The sequence below is a fragment of the Cyprinodon variegatus genome, unplaced genomic scaffold, assembly GCF_000732505.1.
Source record: "Cyprinodon variegatus isolate N-32 unplaced genomic scaffold, C_variegatus-1.0 Scaffold1024, whole genome shotgun sequence".
NCBI lineage: Eukaryota > Metazoa > Chordata > Actinopteri > Cyprinodontiformes > Cyprinodontidae > Cyprinodon > Cyprinodon variegatus.
In genome coordinates, this window is record NW_015151477.1 from 218,256 (window position 1) to 233,967 (window position 15,712).

Here is a 15,712-nt window from a genome sequence, read left to right on the forward strand (position 1 = left end):
ATTTAATGTCTGATGCATCCCGCCTTTAATTTTAAATGTTATTTCCTGTTTTGTTCAAGTTTTTACATAGTGTACATCATCAGACAGCAAAATGAAGAAAGCCTGCTTTTTATTTTCCGCTCTGTTTCTATTCCCAGTTTAAAATAAAGATGGATGCCTGAACGTGTTGAATGTGACTCATTGCTGTGAGTAGAACAAACACGGAGGTGGAAAAAAAAAAAAAAAGACAGAACAAAAGCTCAGTCAGCATATTTAGCACAAACTGTGCTGAGGGCTGACTAAGGCTGAGAGCTGGACACATGGCAGCGTGCACGTTCACGCTTTGAGAGTGAGACGTGCAGACTGTCCCGAGCAGTAGAGACGGCAGCGTCACATTCTTTCTCTATTAATAGGCTCAGCTGTTTTGGCAGATGTTGCAACTTTTACTCTCTGTCAGACTTTTTGCTTTGTTCCCCTCCAATTTTTTTCAACATCACTCTTTAATTTATGCTTGTATCAGCCTTGTTGAACTATTAGATATATGAGAAAACAGAAAAATCCAGATCCCTTCACTTAACAGATTCTTGACTATCAAGTAATTTTGCCTCTATTGTAATGGCTGATGTTACCTTCACAGAGAAAGTCTTTGCATTAGTACAAATTAATCTAAGATTAATGCATGTACAGAATTCAATTTAGGGTAATTATTTCACATATAAAACTCAAATGAATTCTCAAATCTTAAGAATGACAATAAATTCTTGAAACTGAAAAATTGAAACTGAAGAATGGGTGCAAGTCACCAGAGAAGAGGTGTAGTCAGAAAATTTTAATAAGGGTGGCCAGGCAATAACCAATGTACACTGAGGGGGGGCCAAAAGTAAAACATCCATATTTTCTAAATAAAGACAAACTATACTTTCCTAAAGCATTTGCCAACAAATAGACGAATATATTTAAACTTCGGTGCTTTCAAGATAAAAGGTATAGTGAATAAAATTCTTTCAGGTTTGAGTTTTGGGCGAAGATCTTTTCCATTGTCATTACTTACCTACTTTTTATCAATAATCATCTTCCATAAAATTGATATTTACAAGTATTAAGATCTACATAAATTGATTATTTAATACGTTTTTATTAAAATAGTTATTTATCTGATTTCATTAAAGACTCCTAGATGACTGCAGACACACATAATTTTCTCTTTAACCCATAAAACACAAAATCTAGTTCTGAAAAGAGCATGAATTCTGTACTTATCATCTTTAACGTTGGTATATGGATGTGCATAATTAACCACAGTGTTTTTGCTATCAAGTAATTATGAATATATGAAAAAATAGTAATTAATATATGAAAAATGTAAATGTTTTCTATAATGCACTTGATTATTAGGGGGAAAAGATGATAGGGGTGGCAACAGGGGTGGCCAATGAGTGACTAAGGGTGGCCAATGAGTGACTAAGGGTGGCCATGGTGGCCACCCCTGGCCCCCCATCTAGCTCCGCCCCTGCACCAGAGGTGCAAGCTTTTTGTTTACATCCAAAACACGCAATGATATATTTATAGGATATATATATATATATATATATATATATATATATATATATATATATATATATATATATATATATATATATATATATATATGTCAAACTCAAGCTTGTGGATCATCAAAAAGGTTACACTAACTTACTTAAGACCAATAAATGGAACTATATTTTATGAGGAAATGTGATCTACACAATTATAGTGAAGAGTGCTGACTTGACAGCTGTCCAGAGGACAGTCATTGGCAGCTCTCACCAGGAGGGTAAGCCAACAAAGGCCAAGGCAGAAACATTACTTAGATGAGCTATGCAGAAATGGGATATGGCTGTTTATTTTAAATGGTCTTTTTTTAGATTGAAATATTGGTTTAATTCATAAAACAAAAGAGGAAAAGTAGGGAGTCACAGGGAATCTATGCTTTCTAGATCAGAGGTCTGCAACCTACGGCTTTGGAGTGGCTGTGGCTCTTTGGACCCTCTACAGTGGCTCTTAATAGTGAGGCTATTTGAATAGAATTTTCACAACTGAATGACATTAAAGGAAACAGAATTATTTTTAGAGACATTTGCTTGGATAATGTATTTATTTAATTTTTTTTACATCAAATAACCTTTAGAAAAAAAATGAAAGCTTCTTATTTATGAATAGTTTATTTTCCCTTAGTTTAAAATCTAAAGCTGCAAAAGTGTTGGTTGTCTGAAATGGCAACACCTTTCCTATTGCAGATATATAAGCAGAAGCTGATTAGCTGATGAGGAAGGCCAGCTCTGAGATTGGATGCCCTCTGGACTCAGTGCAGGACTTGGGAAACAAAATGATCCTAACTAAATTAACATCTCTGTTGGATAATGTTTCCCACCCCATGCATGAAGCTGTTGCAGAATTAGAGAGCTCCTTCAGTGACAGACTGCTGCACCCTAAATGCACCAGGGAGCCTTATCACAGATCCTTCCTCCCAGCAGCTGTAAGGCTTTATAACCACCACTGTTCCCAACAACCTCAGTAAGTTGTTACATTCATGCTGATTTTGCACAGTTTCAATCTTAGTCAGTTAAATAAAATGCAGCTATAATTTTGCACATTGCTGATGTTGGTGCTATTTTCAAATGTCCATTACTGTTAAAATGTTTATAGCTTTATTTTGGTTGTTTATTGTCCAGATGCACAGTATTTATATTGATAAAACACTGTACAGTACAGTATTTTGTTTATGATTTAACTCTTCGCTATTATGTTATTCTTATACATTTTTCTAAGGTCCACATTTGTGTGACAATTATTTTCTATAATTTTTTTGCTGCTGTAAACACCAGAATTTCTCCATTGTGGGACAATGAAGGGATTTTCTATTCTAATTTACTCTATTCTATATATATATATATATATATATATATATATAGGTTTTGTTTTATTAAAAGGCTGCAGACCCCTGTTCTAGAGCAGGATGGTACCACCGTGCTATATTGGCAAGCTTGTTCAGCCCAACCTAAATCCAACCAAACTTTAGGGTAAAAAAGGCAAAAGTAGGACCCAACAATGCAGACAAGCTGAAAGTTGTTAATAAAGAAACCTTCCCTCCAGCAGAGCCACAAACTTTTTACTTCCGGCAGACTGTAGCATTGTGGGATTTCATGCTGTATTAAAACTCCTCTTTAATTGCCTAATAGGATATTACAATTTTTTCTTTTGTTGTATAACTCAACCTATATATGCACATATTAATGTGTGTTATTCAGCATAGTAAATCTGTATTCTTTTTTTTTTTTTTTTGTCTGCAGCCAAATATTCCCACTTGTGGGACAAGAAAGGCATTTGTACTCTTTTAATGTTAACAGAAATGGAGGATCTAAATGAAACTAATGTATTGCGTTTTCTTATGTATATAGTTCTCTCTAAACTTTACAAGCTATGTAAGTGATCACCTGAAGAACATTCTAGATCCAAATGGAGGCCTGTCACAATCAGCATGTGATTTTCTACTTCTTTTCGGGAGTTATATTTATATCTTGTTGCATAAAGATCCACAGTAATGATTTAAAGCTCACCACCTGAAGAAAAACAGCTTTAAAATGCTTGTGCAGACATTTTGATTTGATTACCTCTATTACTGGCTAACACTACACCTACAAAGCCAAAGATCGCACTTTAGTAATAGGTAAGAAATCACACTCAGAAAACCAAACAAAAGAATTTATATGAAAAAACAATAATTTATTTGACATCATGAAAGTACAAAAACAGTGCAACGTTATGCAAGTCAGAGTATAAAACAAAGTTGTAAGCATGAGGTCCAAACAATTAAAAAAAAAAAAAAAAAAGAAAAAAAAATAGATAAGGTCTGAAACCTTAGCTGTAGCTTGCAAATGTACAAGCCCTGGCTGGTTTTAACTCTGGGAGTGTCAAAGTTATCCAACATGATGCTCCAAGTTATGATCCACCATGTTTATGTAAAAAAAAAAAAAAAAAAGAAAGAAATCTGCAAGGACTTAAGGAATACAGCTAGCTGCCGTGACAAAGCTTCCATAGAAACTAAGGTTCACACTTTAATTTTTGCAAAATGCCCATTTACCAAAATGAAGCACGATGGTTAGGCTTAAAATAAAAGATACTCCAAGTACCATAAACTTCAGGTCCTGTACAGTGAGAACAAAAGGCTACATCAAACCGAAGTCCATCCTTAAAGTTCAAATGGCATATATTTTGAAATTCAAAGGCCCTTCTGTGAGTTTTTACTGTCGACTCAAGACATTCAACATTCCTCTATAAGCAGGCCTTCAGAGGAATACAGTTTCTTTTTAATAACACGGAACCCAGTGCTTAGTTTTAGAGCTTGTCTTATAGCTGGAGTGGAAGGAGACTTGGAGCTGAACAGTCCTTGGATTTTAGGCCACAGGCCACCTGCCTCTAGCCTCAGCACCAGAGTCAACTGAAATGTGGGGACGAGGTAGGGATCCACAGATAACTGTCCTATGCTCTCGCAGGTGGACCCTTGCTCCACGCAGAGGTCAATGAGGGCCCCTCTTAAGCCACAGGGCTCGCTAGCTGCCAGGTGGAGGAGCTCCTCTCCGATGTGTTCCAGAAGTTTCTCTGGAATGAGTAGCTTGGTACATCTCAAAGCGCAATCTGAGTCTTTGGCTTCTCTTAGGCTTCGTGCAATAAGCTCCACTACTTCCTTCAGGATTGCTTCCTCCATGGGGTCAAAGAACAGGTCATCGTTGGATGGACACAGATCACTGGAGACATCAGATTCTGCAGAAGAACAACAATGTGAGTACTTTCAGCATCTCTAAACAGATATAACCTAAAAAATGAAGTTTTGATTCAAACATTTAAGGGGAAAAAAATGCTTACCTGAGTCTGAAAGATCACTCCTGCTGCCATTGTCGGACCTTGATCCAATGCTGCTATCGCATGAGTTGAAATCTGCCATTCTTTGGACCAGTTTTCCCCAAGACAGCCTTCTGGGACTGCTGTCCACTGGGGATGGAGGTATACTGCCTGCCTCTATGGGTGCAAAGACTTCAGGCATGTTTGTCTTCTCTTCAGTGTTCAGCAGACACTTCTCAGGTCTCAACTGTCTAACGAAGACAAATAAAGAAACACATAAGAACATTAAACCTCAAAGCAATTCTCCAACAGTCAACTGTTAAGACTTGCAGCTAACAAAAGCTTTTGACATCACCAGCTGACCTGGTTAAATGTCTCTAATTCCAACAAAGATTAAATATATACTTACAATTTGAAATAAAGCTGTTAAAGTGCGTATTCGCTGTTTAAAGTGGGAAATTATTGTCTGGAAACTTCCACCGTCCGTCCGCTCCACCTTCCTTCTCAGTCAACAGCTGTCGGGCTCTGCAGTAGCTCTCAGCCTGCACAACAATGGTTATATACGAGTTCCTTTAAGCCACGCCCATTGTACCCTGACCAGCCAATCAAAAAGAGGGGCACGGCATGTGAGCTGTAGCTTGCCTGGTAACATGCCAACAGAAAAGAAAGACAAACAGGCGGCGGGCGAGGTTTGGACGGGAGGGGGGCTTCAACCGCACTGTAGTGGAAATGTACAGGGACGTGTCTGGGCTTGTAAGCGTCCTATAGCGGTTCTTTTGTCTAGCATAATCAATAGGCTTTCATATGTTGTTGTTTTTCTTTTTTTTGCTGTTGCATGTCCATTGGAAGCCATAAAAGCAAAGAGAGTCCGTGCCGACCTGGTTATAGCTGGTTCAGGATCAGAGTGTACAGTACATTACGTCACCTGTTTTTTCGCTAAAGCATTACATCAGAATTTTTTATCTGCCTCATGGAGATGCCAACATGCTGCATAATGTAAAACTTAGCAAAAAATGAAAATTGAAACATATATATATATATATATATATATATATATATATATATATATATATATATATATATAATATTACTATTATATTATATAATATATGTATATTACTCATACGAGATGTTGAAACACATTTTAAAATGAGACAAAGACAAATGCAAATACAAAAAAAATGCTTTAAAATGACCATTTCATTTATTAACTGAAAAAGAAATTCAACCTGCCCCAATTAGGAACACAATCCTATAAATCATTAATGAATCGTGTAAGCTAAAATACTTAAAAGACTTCTAAAAAGTAATATATCATGGCTTCTATAGTGCCCTCCCTCCCTGTTTTCTCCAAGAGTGCAACAACAACTTACTTAAGCAAACTCAGCTTCCCTTAATTGAGGATTTGACATAGACAGGGGAAAAAAGGCATCCAAGGAAAACACCTATGGTATAATAATTGCTGATAAAAAATAATGCTAAGTAAAAAATGTTGCACCTACTGTAGAACAAAGAATTTAAGAACATGACACTAGAATTTAAACCAGGTGCTGGTACTGCAGTGGTCTGGGGCTGCTTCCTGCTTAAGGCCTCTGACAGCTTGTCATAAGTATTGGAGGTCCCATCAATGTCTGTCCATTCTGTACAGACTTACATTATAAGACAATGGCTCCTCAGCTCATGTTTTGGAAAATTAAAAATACTAACAAATTGAAAAGTTGTATTAAATTTACCAAATAAATCAACTCTTAAATCGGCCCTCTGGTGCATTTATGGTGCAAAGATAGACAGCTGCACCCTAAATGCACCAGGTAGCGTTATCACAGATCCTTCCTCCCAGCAGCTGTAAGACTTTATAACCACTGTTCCCAACAACCTCAGTAATTTGTCACCTTTATGCACATCTCTGGTGTTGCTACTATTTTCACATATCCATTACTGTCAAAATATTGAAAGCTGTTTATTTATTCTCCAGATACACCTTATTTATATTGTAAAAACACTGTACAGAACATTATTTTGTTTATTTCCTTAACTCTGTCACTTATTCTGTTATTTTTATACACTTCTATGGTCCATATTGTGTGACCACTTCTGCTATAACCTTTTGCCGCTGCTGTAATGCCACAATTTCCCCATTTTGAGACAATAAATGGTTTTTCTATTATATTCTTTTTTAAATGCTTAAATGGGATTTCAGACACGCAATCTGATTTTTTTTTTTTTGTCTTTTCACCAGTTTTTTTTTCCCCATTCACTTTAAAACTTGAAATGGCACAGTGATTATTTAAATAAACTTTGGTAGCAAAGTCTTAAAAAAAAAAGGCCATGTTTGCAGCTCTAAACTATTTTTATTAGCTGGACTGAACGTGAAAATTTTAAAGGTTGCAGACCCCTGGTCTATAGAACATTCATACTTAAATTTGGGGTACTTTTTCACATAGAGCAGAGTGTTGTTTTAATTTTGAGCGCTTAAATTATTAGAATAAATTGAAACCTGCAAACAGGTTAGTTTTGATATGAGATGCTTAATGATCAATAGTTTTACAAAGCATGCAGAAACAGTATGAAAGTGGTGTGTGTGGGGGTTGCAACTATCTTTCTTCTGTAGGACTAGGATTATCATGAAAGGCTGAAAATGTGGGGCGATGAATAGGGGTGCAGAAATGTGTGATTAAATGAATACAGCAACACAGAATAAGGATTCAGGTCTTAAAAAAAAAATGGTTTCCTTGTACAAAAAAACAAACATTTCGATTGGATCACTTATGGGTCAACAAGCTGTACATACGCAGCACTGTTAGATCATAGAAAGAGTTCTGGATAACAGCCAGATTAATGTTATACTGCTTCACATGCGTAGGCGTGGAAGAGTCTGTACTTTTCAAAGGAGGAACTGAAAGACAAAAGCACATCACAGCACACTGTGTTCTATAGAGGATGTGTAGGGTTAGGAGAGTGAAACCGCAAATTTTAATTTAAAAAGTCATTTTCATAAGCAAAGGGAAGCGAGCTATATAAAAAGAAGTAAACAAACTACATAAGCAACAACTGTAAAAGTGTTCTGAATCAAACTCCTTGTAGATGAAATCTAACTCGCAGCTGGAGGTGTGTCCTGCAGTGGCTAGGGCCAGGCCAGAGAACAGTACGTTCTGTGCATTCCCGGCCTTCATTTGGATGAAAACAACCGTTCAGAGTGCAGGGCATCTGATCCGTGTGCTTGGTTTTTTTTTTTTTTTTGCTGTAAACACAGAAAGAAAGCTGCACGAAATCAACAGTGCTGCTGCACGTCAAACTTTGGCATGTTAAAGAAGCAGGAAATCATGAGGAAATTACTGATCAGATCAACAGAAGCAAAAGCATAAGTGTTAGTGAGATGGAATATGGAGCACAAACCTCACAACACCAACCAAAATACATTTCTCAAGAGCTTTATTCATCTAAATGGGATGAAAAATCTATAAATATGAATATTAATTATGGTTGCAATTTTTGTTATAAGAGTTTAGCTGATAGGGATTTTGGTTTCATGATACACATTAATGCGAAAAGGTAAAAAAAAATATATAAAACAAAAGTGCAACTTAAACTCAACACTTTGAAACAACTTTAAAGTTTATGTTACAGTGTAAACTCTTAAAGGTAGAAATAGGACATGTGAGACGAATAAAACACTTCTTTTTGGCTGACTGTTTCCCCCCATAAAGGCATCCGATGGTCTTTATTTAGGACGGTGTGAATCCCAATAGCTGCTCTATTGGTTTGTACCGCCACTCGTCTGCTTCTAGCTCCTCCACGAGGCTTGCAAGTTTCTCCATTCTAGATGCTTGTTGATCTGAAAAAACAAACGGCTTATTTTATTTACCATATTTTATTGGATAAATCCACAAGGAACGTAGATATAGTGTGTTTTACTAAAGAATTCAAACTGACCCCTTTTCAAACTTTGTTACATTTCATTAACATGCATCAATCTAATCTATTGTGATTTTATTAGAGAGAAATCCACAAATTTAAACATTAAAGTTGAAGGGAAACAAAAAGCTGAAGTTGAGAATTTTTTAACAAACAAAATCTGGGAGGTCTGCCCCCATTTAATAGGTTATCCCTAAGAAAATGACAATGCTAGGAACTGACTCCAGAAGTCAGTAAATTAGAAACTGGTGAAATAAAAGTGTAAGTAAGCCATAGAGGGTTAACAGGAAAACAGTGGAAATCTGTGCTTGGATCAGGTAAGACCAAAGTTAAACTTTGAATCTACATTGTTAACATAGTGTAAAGTGGTAATTGCATCATAATGATGTTCTTCTTTAACATTGACAGTAAAGCTGGTCAGAGATCATGGGTTAATGGTTGAGTCAGAGTCAAATCTGAATAAACACAAGAATCTGTTTCAAGACTTAAAAGGTACACTTTCTATCCAGCTAAAGCAATATTGTAAAAAGAAAGACGAACTGTTGATTCCCAAATGTACAAACCTGTGAACAATCTGCAGCTGTAATTTTAGTAAAAGGTAGTTTCCAAAAAAGTGCTGACTAATGTTGGTTGAATACAAATGGACCACACATTTTCTAAACTTTATTAGTAAAAACAGAAAAAAAAATCAATCATCCTTATTTTACAGTTATAATATGCAAATTACTTTGAGACGAACATACAGTATAAGCATACGTGAAGACAGATGTCAAAAAGAAACTGACTCACCTTGTTTAACCTGCTTTAATGTGGAGGCAACTTGGTAGCTGAACACAGATTCGCACAAAAATCTGTCAGATCCATCTGAAAAAAAAAGATGCATTGAAAAATGAAACCAAGTACTTCAAACAGTAAATATGTTTGAGCTTTTCTTACTTGTAATCTTTGTATTTCATACCAAAACGCCTAAACCTATTTTAGTTTGGCCAATTCATTGAAGCATTTTATCTTCTTTAGGTATGGCTGAATGATTTAGCTTAAAGTGAAAATTGCTATTTAATCACCCAAAATTGCAATTTTAGTTTAATCTTTCTTTGCACTAACTACAATCCTCTAGATGATTCAATACAGTGTTTTATTGTTTTCATGGTGTGAAAGCTTTCTCGTCCAGAGTCCATTTTCTTTACTGTTAATGCTGTATGGAAAAATGCTTACTTTTACTCACACACATGGATCTGGACATTACCTGCAACTCCCCTTCTTCTCTTCTATGTGGCTACAAACCTACTTTAACCATATCAGTGCAACCCAAGGGGCAGAGGTAGGAAAGTGTTATTTATGTTAAATGTAATTTGACCAAAATTTAGTGTCTCTGCAATTTTAAAATTGCATTTTGTAAAGTTATAATGTAAAGTTAATAATGCAATTCTATTTTGAAGTTGTATCATCTTGGCTGCATTATTAGAAGTTGGTTTACTCATTTTGAATTCATTGCAGGCACAAATACAGGAACAGCAATTAAGACCAGCTTCACTCTAATATTGCCAAATAAACTATAGCATGTATAACACCTAGTGTTTTTTTTTTACTACTGATAGGGTTATTTTGTCTCCTTTTCACACATTCTTTATGAATGACAAGACATTATAGTGAACATCTTTCCAAAGTTTGTATATCTGGAAACTAAAATATTGGTCAATTTGTCTGCAAAACAGTTAAAGCTCAGTCAGACCGGATATACAAGTACCAATAAGGTTGTGTATTATAATGTCCCCATCAGCATACATTTACGTTCCTCATATGATAATGAGCAGATTTCTTGGCACCCAAAACAATGTCTATTTGCAATATAAACTAGCTGACAGCTGAAAGCCTACCTTCCATCATTTCTCCTGCTCCTTTAGGGTATGTGTAGAGAACCTTCCTTGGAGGGATGAGGTCTGAGGCGCTGAATCCAGAGCCTGTAACCGAGCTACCGCTTACACCTCCAGCAGAGGAGGATGATGAGGACGCGGCCATTTCCTTTGGAAAACAAACAACCAAAAACACTTAAAAAAAAAAAAAGCCTATGATAACTTTATCTACTGCTAACCCTAGAGTGAAAGCTGAATATCTGAGAATCCATCAGAGATTAAGCCAAACAACAACAACAACAACAACAAAAACATCAGCCTAAAACCACAACACAAATATTCAACGGTTTCCGAGCGAACTTCATATACATGTAATCAGCTACCAGAACGGCTTACAGAAAAAAAAGGTAACTTTAGCACTGGAGAAACCCATCTACAATATTCTCTACACAGCTTCACTTTCTCTAAACAGTAAAACCTACCGTAAATGTCCAAAAATGTCGGCTTTATTTATACACGACGACCCCTGGGTTTGTTTATAACTCCGTAATTTAACACAGAACATATACAGTGGCAATTTAAACGTCTAATTACAATAACGTTTCAGCTCAGCTAGCTGAAGCTAGCTATACTTGAAGATCTGTACAAACTGCCGTAAAGTATCTGAAATTGTCGTAACGTTATTTAACGTTAACCAGAGCTAGCATACGTGAATGGCTTGCTAGCTGGTTACATTTAAAGATAAGTTTCGCACCATTCTGTCTAAGTTTTACTTAACGATGGATATCCTACGTCCCCCGCTTATCAACATAAACGGCAGAATATATCGAAGGAATATAGTTAAAGAAGAACCATATGAAGAGGAAGATGATTTCTCGTACACTGGACCATCTGGTAAGTAAACATAATATAAAGCCTTGCATAAATATTCATACCCCTTTTTCACATTGTATCACGGTTTAAAAAGTAAAGTTGCATAATCAAGTATAAGTATGTCAGTCTGATAAGAGGTTTGATAATGTTTGGCGAGAGGAAAACTATTCTTAAACAAATCTATTCTTTATGAAGTAGTTTCTATGGTGTCTGGGTAAAATAAAACACCAAAATGTTTTGCCCTAATTCAAAGTGTCCTAAGCTTTCCTATTGTTCCTGTGTTAAAATGTAGTCTAGTCAAAGTCCAGACCTCAATCCAAATGAAAAGCTGTGACAGGTCTTGAAAATCTTGGTATTCAAAGATTCTCTCCATAAAATCTGTTTTTAATTAAAAGAATACCTTAATCTCCAAGGAAAAGTTGTTATTTTGAATAGTTTTATTTCACATCAATTCACAATTAGAAATGTTACAAAAATAATAATTATCTAGAATTATTTTTCAACAAATAAAACATATACATAATGTAACAATTAATTGCAAAATAGTGCTGCTCTTAATGTCTTATAAATAGCAAATTAAATGTTTGTGTGATTTAAGAAAGTAAAGATCTGACAGAGGATGAAACCTGTGATCTCCACCTCATTGAAGAGACGGATAAAGGATACCGCTGTGCCATTGATGTCCCAAGTGTCCTTTACAAGTAAGTTGTGAACAAAAGGCTGGTGTTTATCTGAAAGTAATATATTTTTTGTGGGAGAAGTGGTGTACCATGTGTCTGTGAACATGTTTTTATGTTGTTGTACAGATATATCATTGGTAAAAAAGGAGAAACTCGTAGACGCCTGGAGTCTGACACCAAAACCTCAATCAGTATTCCAAAACAAGGAATTGAAGGCCAAATTGGTGAGGATTACTGTCAAATGATGTCCTTCTCAACTGATCTGTGAGCTAATTTTGTCATATTTCTGCATTTTTATGCTTTATAGTTATCACCGGTGCCCAAAAATCTGCAGTTTCATCTGCAGTCACTCGAGTGGAGGTCCTTGTGGAGAGTTTTAGAAAGAAACAGCCTTTCACTCACTTCCTGTCTTTCCCTTTGAATGATTCTAAAGTTCAAGAGGGATTCCAGACCTTTAAAAAGGAGGTGTTGCAGCAGTGTTCACAGGTGGTCCAAATACAATAAAAAAAGATAGAAAAATTGTTGGAAGTAGTTTGAAATCTTTCCCTTCTGTGATGATAAATAAATCATAATACCTAATATGCAGGACCACGGAGTGGAGGAAAGCATCTTTCAAAACCCTGCGAAACTTCACTTAACCATTGGCACCATGGCTCTGTTAAATGACACAGAAGTGAGAAAAGCATTTGACCAACTCCAAGAATGCCAAAGTTTTATCAGGTAGGACCTTAAGAAGCGACATTTTCATGGTAGGCTTAAAGTTATGATCAATTCTGAAGCAAAAATATATGTAAACAAAAAACATTGAACCTGCTCTTTAAAAGCACATATTTTTACTGTTTATTTTAAAGCACAGGAAAAAATAGAGAAATCATCACAGTATCTGTTATAGTGTTACCTAATTGGGCTGTACACATTTGTTTTTTTAAAAACTGTTTAAAACTCACCAACCAGCATTGGATGGTATCAAAAAATCATGAAACAACAGGTGGAGAAGGCGTATACCACAAGTTATAGTGATAGCTGGGGTCACTATGACACTTTTCCTGTTATCTTATCGAAAGGCCTTAAACAGTAGGAGTGGTTTGACAGAATGTTTTATCTATTTTAAAACCGCAATTTAATAAAACCATCTCAAACATTGATGCTGGTAACGTTTCTGTGCGTAGTTGCCAGACAATATTCAAGTTTTGTTTTTTGTTTTGCTTGTTTATCTGTGCACTTCATCAGGGACATCACTGAAGGAAAACCTCTGTTATTGGAAGTGACCGGTATAGAGTACATGAATGATGATCCAGCTATGGTGGACGTCCTGTATGCCAAAGTCAATGTTAAAGATGGATCCGACAGGTTACAATTTCAAAAAATTATTAATGATTTTTTTAGTGCTTTAATCTATGTTTTAATGTTTTGAATAAGCTTGTTCTGTACTGTAGGTTGCAGGTGATCGCAGACCGGCTGGTGGAGCACTTTGTCTCTGTGGGGCTAATGCTCAGGGAGTGGGACAGAGTGAAGCTGCATGGCACTGTGATGAACACACTGTTCAGGAAGGACTCTACAGGTTAATATTGGGAATTCTAATTGATTTCTGCTGGATACTATCTCAGCCATAAACCATTCTCCATTAAGGACATGTTACCATGTGTCGGAAAAGGCAGCAAAGTCTCTGAAGGGCCTAGCGCTGCCTCCTGTCATATCCATGTTATATCTTGTTACACATTTGCAATAAACTCAACTGGGGCTGAAACAATAAATCGGATTAATCACGATAAATCCATTATTGAAAAAATAGTCAATTAATCTAGTAGTCGATTAATCGTTAAATGGAGTATAGAGACTGTAAAATATACCTTTAGCTGACAGAGCAACCCACTTAGAGCAGCAGTTATATCAAAATTGTAAAAAAAAATTACATTTATGATGAAAAAAATTTTTTTTTTCATTTGTCAACATGCTCTCTCCTAAACTCCTCAATTGTTTAATATTTTAGTTTCCCCTTGTTTAATTTCATAAAATATTTTTCTTTAAGGAACCTTTTCCTGTCTGATTATTAATCAAAAAAATAATCAATAGATTAATCGATTTGCACAATAAATGTTAGTTTAAGCCCTAAACTCATCCCTGTTTTTAATAGTAATCCATAATACTCAAAATGACAGAAACAAATAATTCAAAACAATCACTCTGCGTGTATTTGATCAATAATAACCTTGCAAAGCTGAGCTTAAAAAGCCTGAAAAGCTGAGATGTAATTTAACTCCTTGAAATATATTTGGATTTAGGTTATATATACTTTATAGCTTGATCTAAACCGTAAACATAAAGACTGAGTTTAGGAAAAACAAAAAGGTTTGCGTAAGACTAACTTTTTGTATAATTAGTGAGGCATAAACATGGCTGTTTTTTTTATGGAGATGTTTCTTCAGGAAGTAAAACTTCACATTTCCTCCACTTAATAACAGTTATGCAATAGATTTAATCCTTCCTTTCCGCAAGCTCAGATGTGTAGAAATAAAGTCCCCCCCACCCCCCACCCCCCCCACACACACAAACTGACATTTGAATGTGGAAAAAAAAGTCTTGAGCTTCACACTTGATGTTCCTGTTTGTTTTACAGATGTAGCTAAATTAAGCTGTTAGAGAATTAATGTAGACTGGGACTAAAAGCAGAACTATTGCCCAACACTAGTTCATAAACAAATGTTTTTTTGCATGTTTTTTCTTAAGAGCCCTGACCTACCTCACACAGAAAGTATAAAAGTAGACATGCTAGGATAATTCTAGCTATCCGTTTGCCCAGAACATACTTTTCCAATGTTCCCTTGTTATCTCTTGGCTGAGATTGGAACCGGAGTGACGGCACAGCTAAGCCTCAAAACAATTAGAGCAACTAAATTGCCCAGAGAGGAATCAGGGAGGTACTTCTCTGTTTGTCCTCAGAGCTGCGTACGTGCACGGAGTAGTGCGCTGCTTTCCAAGTACTCTCACAATGCTCTCATTCATTTTGCACATGGAACCGTTCCAGGAGCGCTTCTCACATTTGCTCCAAAATAACCAACAACACCACCGCACAAGCAAAGCGGTCAGCCACTGCTGACCGTGTTTACCACTACTCTGCACAAACCCCAGTGTCCCGATGCTCCTTAACTCTGGTGTATAATTTAATAAAAGAAGTTACCTTGATGTTCACTGGCTACTGTTGAAGTAAACCTGACCTGCTGGTAAACATGTTTATGACTTGCCTGAGATAACTTATCTCCACACTTTTCCTTATATTGTTTTGTTTGTGGTGTTTTTCCAGTTGAAGACATGGGTGGAGCAGGAAGACAAACCACAAGTGGAAGGGAGGCCTTTGATGCTAGAAACATATTAAAGGTTAGAGGGATCACATTAATCCAGTAGTGCTCTACTTCTGTGAGAACAGACACAAAGATTTATAAGATGTTGACACCATAAAATAGGATTGCCACACAGTATCATATCTATGTTTATATATATATATATATGTATATATATATATGTATATATATATAT

At 36.0% G+C, this 15,712-nt stretch overlaps 3 protein-coding genes across 3 annotated transcripts in view; 1 reads left to right on the top strand and 2 right to left on the bottom strand.

Moving 5' to 3' along the window:
* Positions 1-3,765: 3,765 nt before the first annotated feature.
* ddit4 (DNA damage inducible transcript 4) lies at positions 3,766-5,420 on the bottom strand. The gene is made up of 3 exons (XM_015399566.1): positions 5,267-5,420; positions 4,882-5,108; positions 3,766-4,779 (listed from the first exon to the last, which is right to left on the bottom strand). The coding sequence occupies exons 2-3, from the start codon at positions 5,057-5,059 to the stop codon at positions 4,280-4,282; spliced, it is 678 nt and encodes a 225-aa protein (XP_015255052.1). The 5' UTR covers positions 5,060-5,108; positions 5,267-5,420; the 3' UTR covers positions 3,766-4,279.
* A 2,853-nt stretch (positions 5,421-8,273) lies between these two features.
* anapc16 (anaphase promoting complex subunit 16) lies at positions 8,274-11,330 on the bottom strand. The gene is made up of 4 exons (XM_015399558.1): positions 11,108-11,330; positions 10,650-10,794; positions 9,562-9,636; positions 8,274-8,692 (listed from the first exon to the last, which is right to left on the bottom strand). Exons 2-4 carry the CDS (start codon positions 10,789-10,791, stop codon positions 8,583-8,585), a joined length of 327 nt encoding a protein of 108 aa, XP_015255044.1. The 5' UTR covers positions 10,792-10,794; positions 11,108-11,330; the 3' UTR covers positions 8,274-8,582.
* ascc1 (activating signal cointegrator 1 complex subunit 1) overlaps positions 11,279-15,712 on the top strand; it is a 6,288-nt gene continuing 1,854 nt past the window's right edge. Inside the window, exons 1-8 of the mRNA XM_015399557.1 lie at positions 11,279-11,519; positions 12,097-12,199; positions 12,305-12,402; positions 12,486-12,664; positions 12,765-12,898; positions 13,409-13,528; positions 13,615-13,739; positions 15,480-15,553. Of these exons, the coding sequence (XP_015255043.1) occupies positions 11,405-11,519; positions 12,097-12,199; positions 12,305-12,402; positions 12,486-12,664; positions 12,765-12,898; positions 13,409-13,528; positions 13,615-13,739; positions 15,480-15,553 (948 nt within the window). The 5' untranslated portion in view covers positions 11,279-11,404. The remainder of the gene's footprint in view (positions 11,520-12,096; positions 12,200-12,304; positions 12,403-12,485; positions 12,665-12,764; positions 12,899-13,408; positions 13,529-13,614; positions 13,740-15,479; positions 15,554-15,712) is intronic.

Bases quoted from the DNA above. Each gene is read 5' to 3' on its own strand.
- ddit4 (XM_015399566.1), bottom strand. From the start codon at position 5,059: ATGCCTGAAGTCTTTGCACCCATAGAGGCAGGCAGTATACCTCCATCC. The intron at 4,780-4,881 runs GTAAGCATTTTT...GTTCTTCTGCAG, and splicing joins GAGTGATCTTTCAGACTCAG to AATCTGATGTCTCCAGTGAT.
- anapc16 (XM_015399558.1), bottom strand. From the start codon at position 10,791: ATGGCCGCGTCCTCATCATCCTCCTCTGCTGGAGGTGTAAGCGGTAGC. The intron at 9,637-10,649 runs GTAGGCTTTCAG...TTTTTTTTTCAG, and splicing joins AGCAGGAGAAATGATGGAAG to ATGGATCTGACAGATTTTTG. The intron at 8,693-9,561 runs GTGAGTCAGTTT...TTGTTTTTTCAG, and splicing joins ATTAAAGCAGGTTAAACAAG to ATCAACAAGCATCTAGAATG.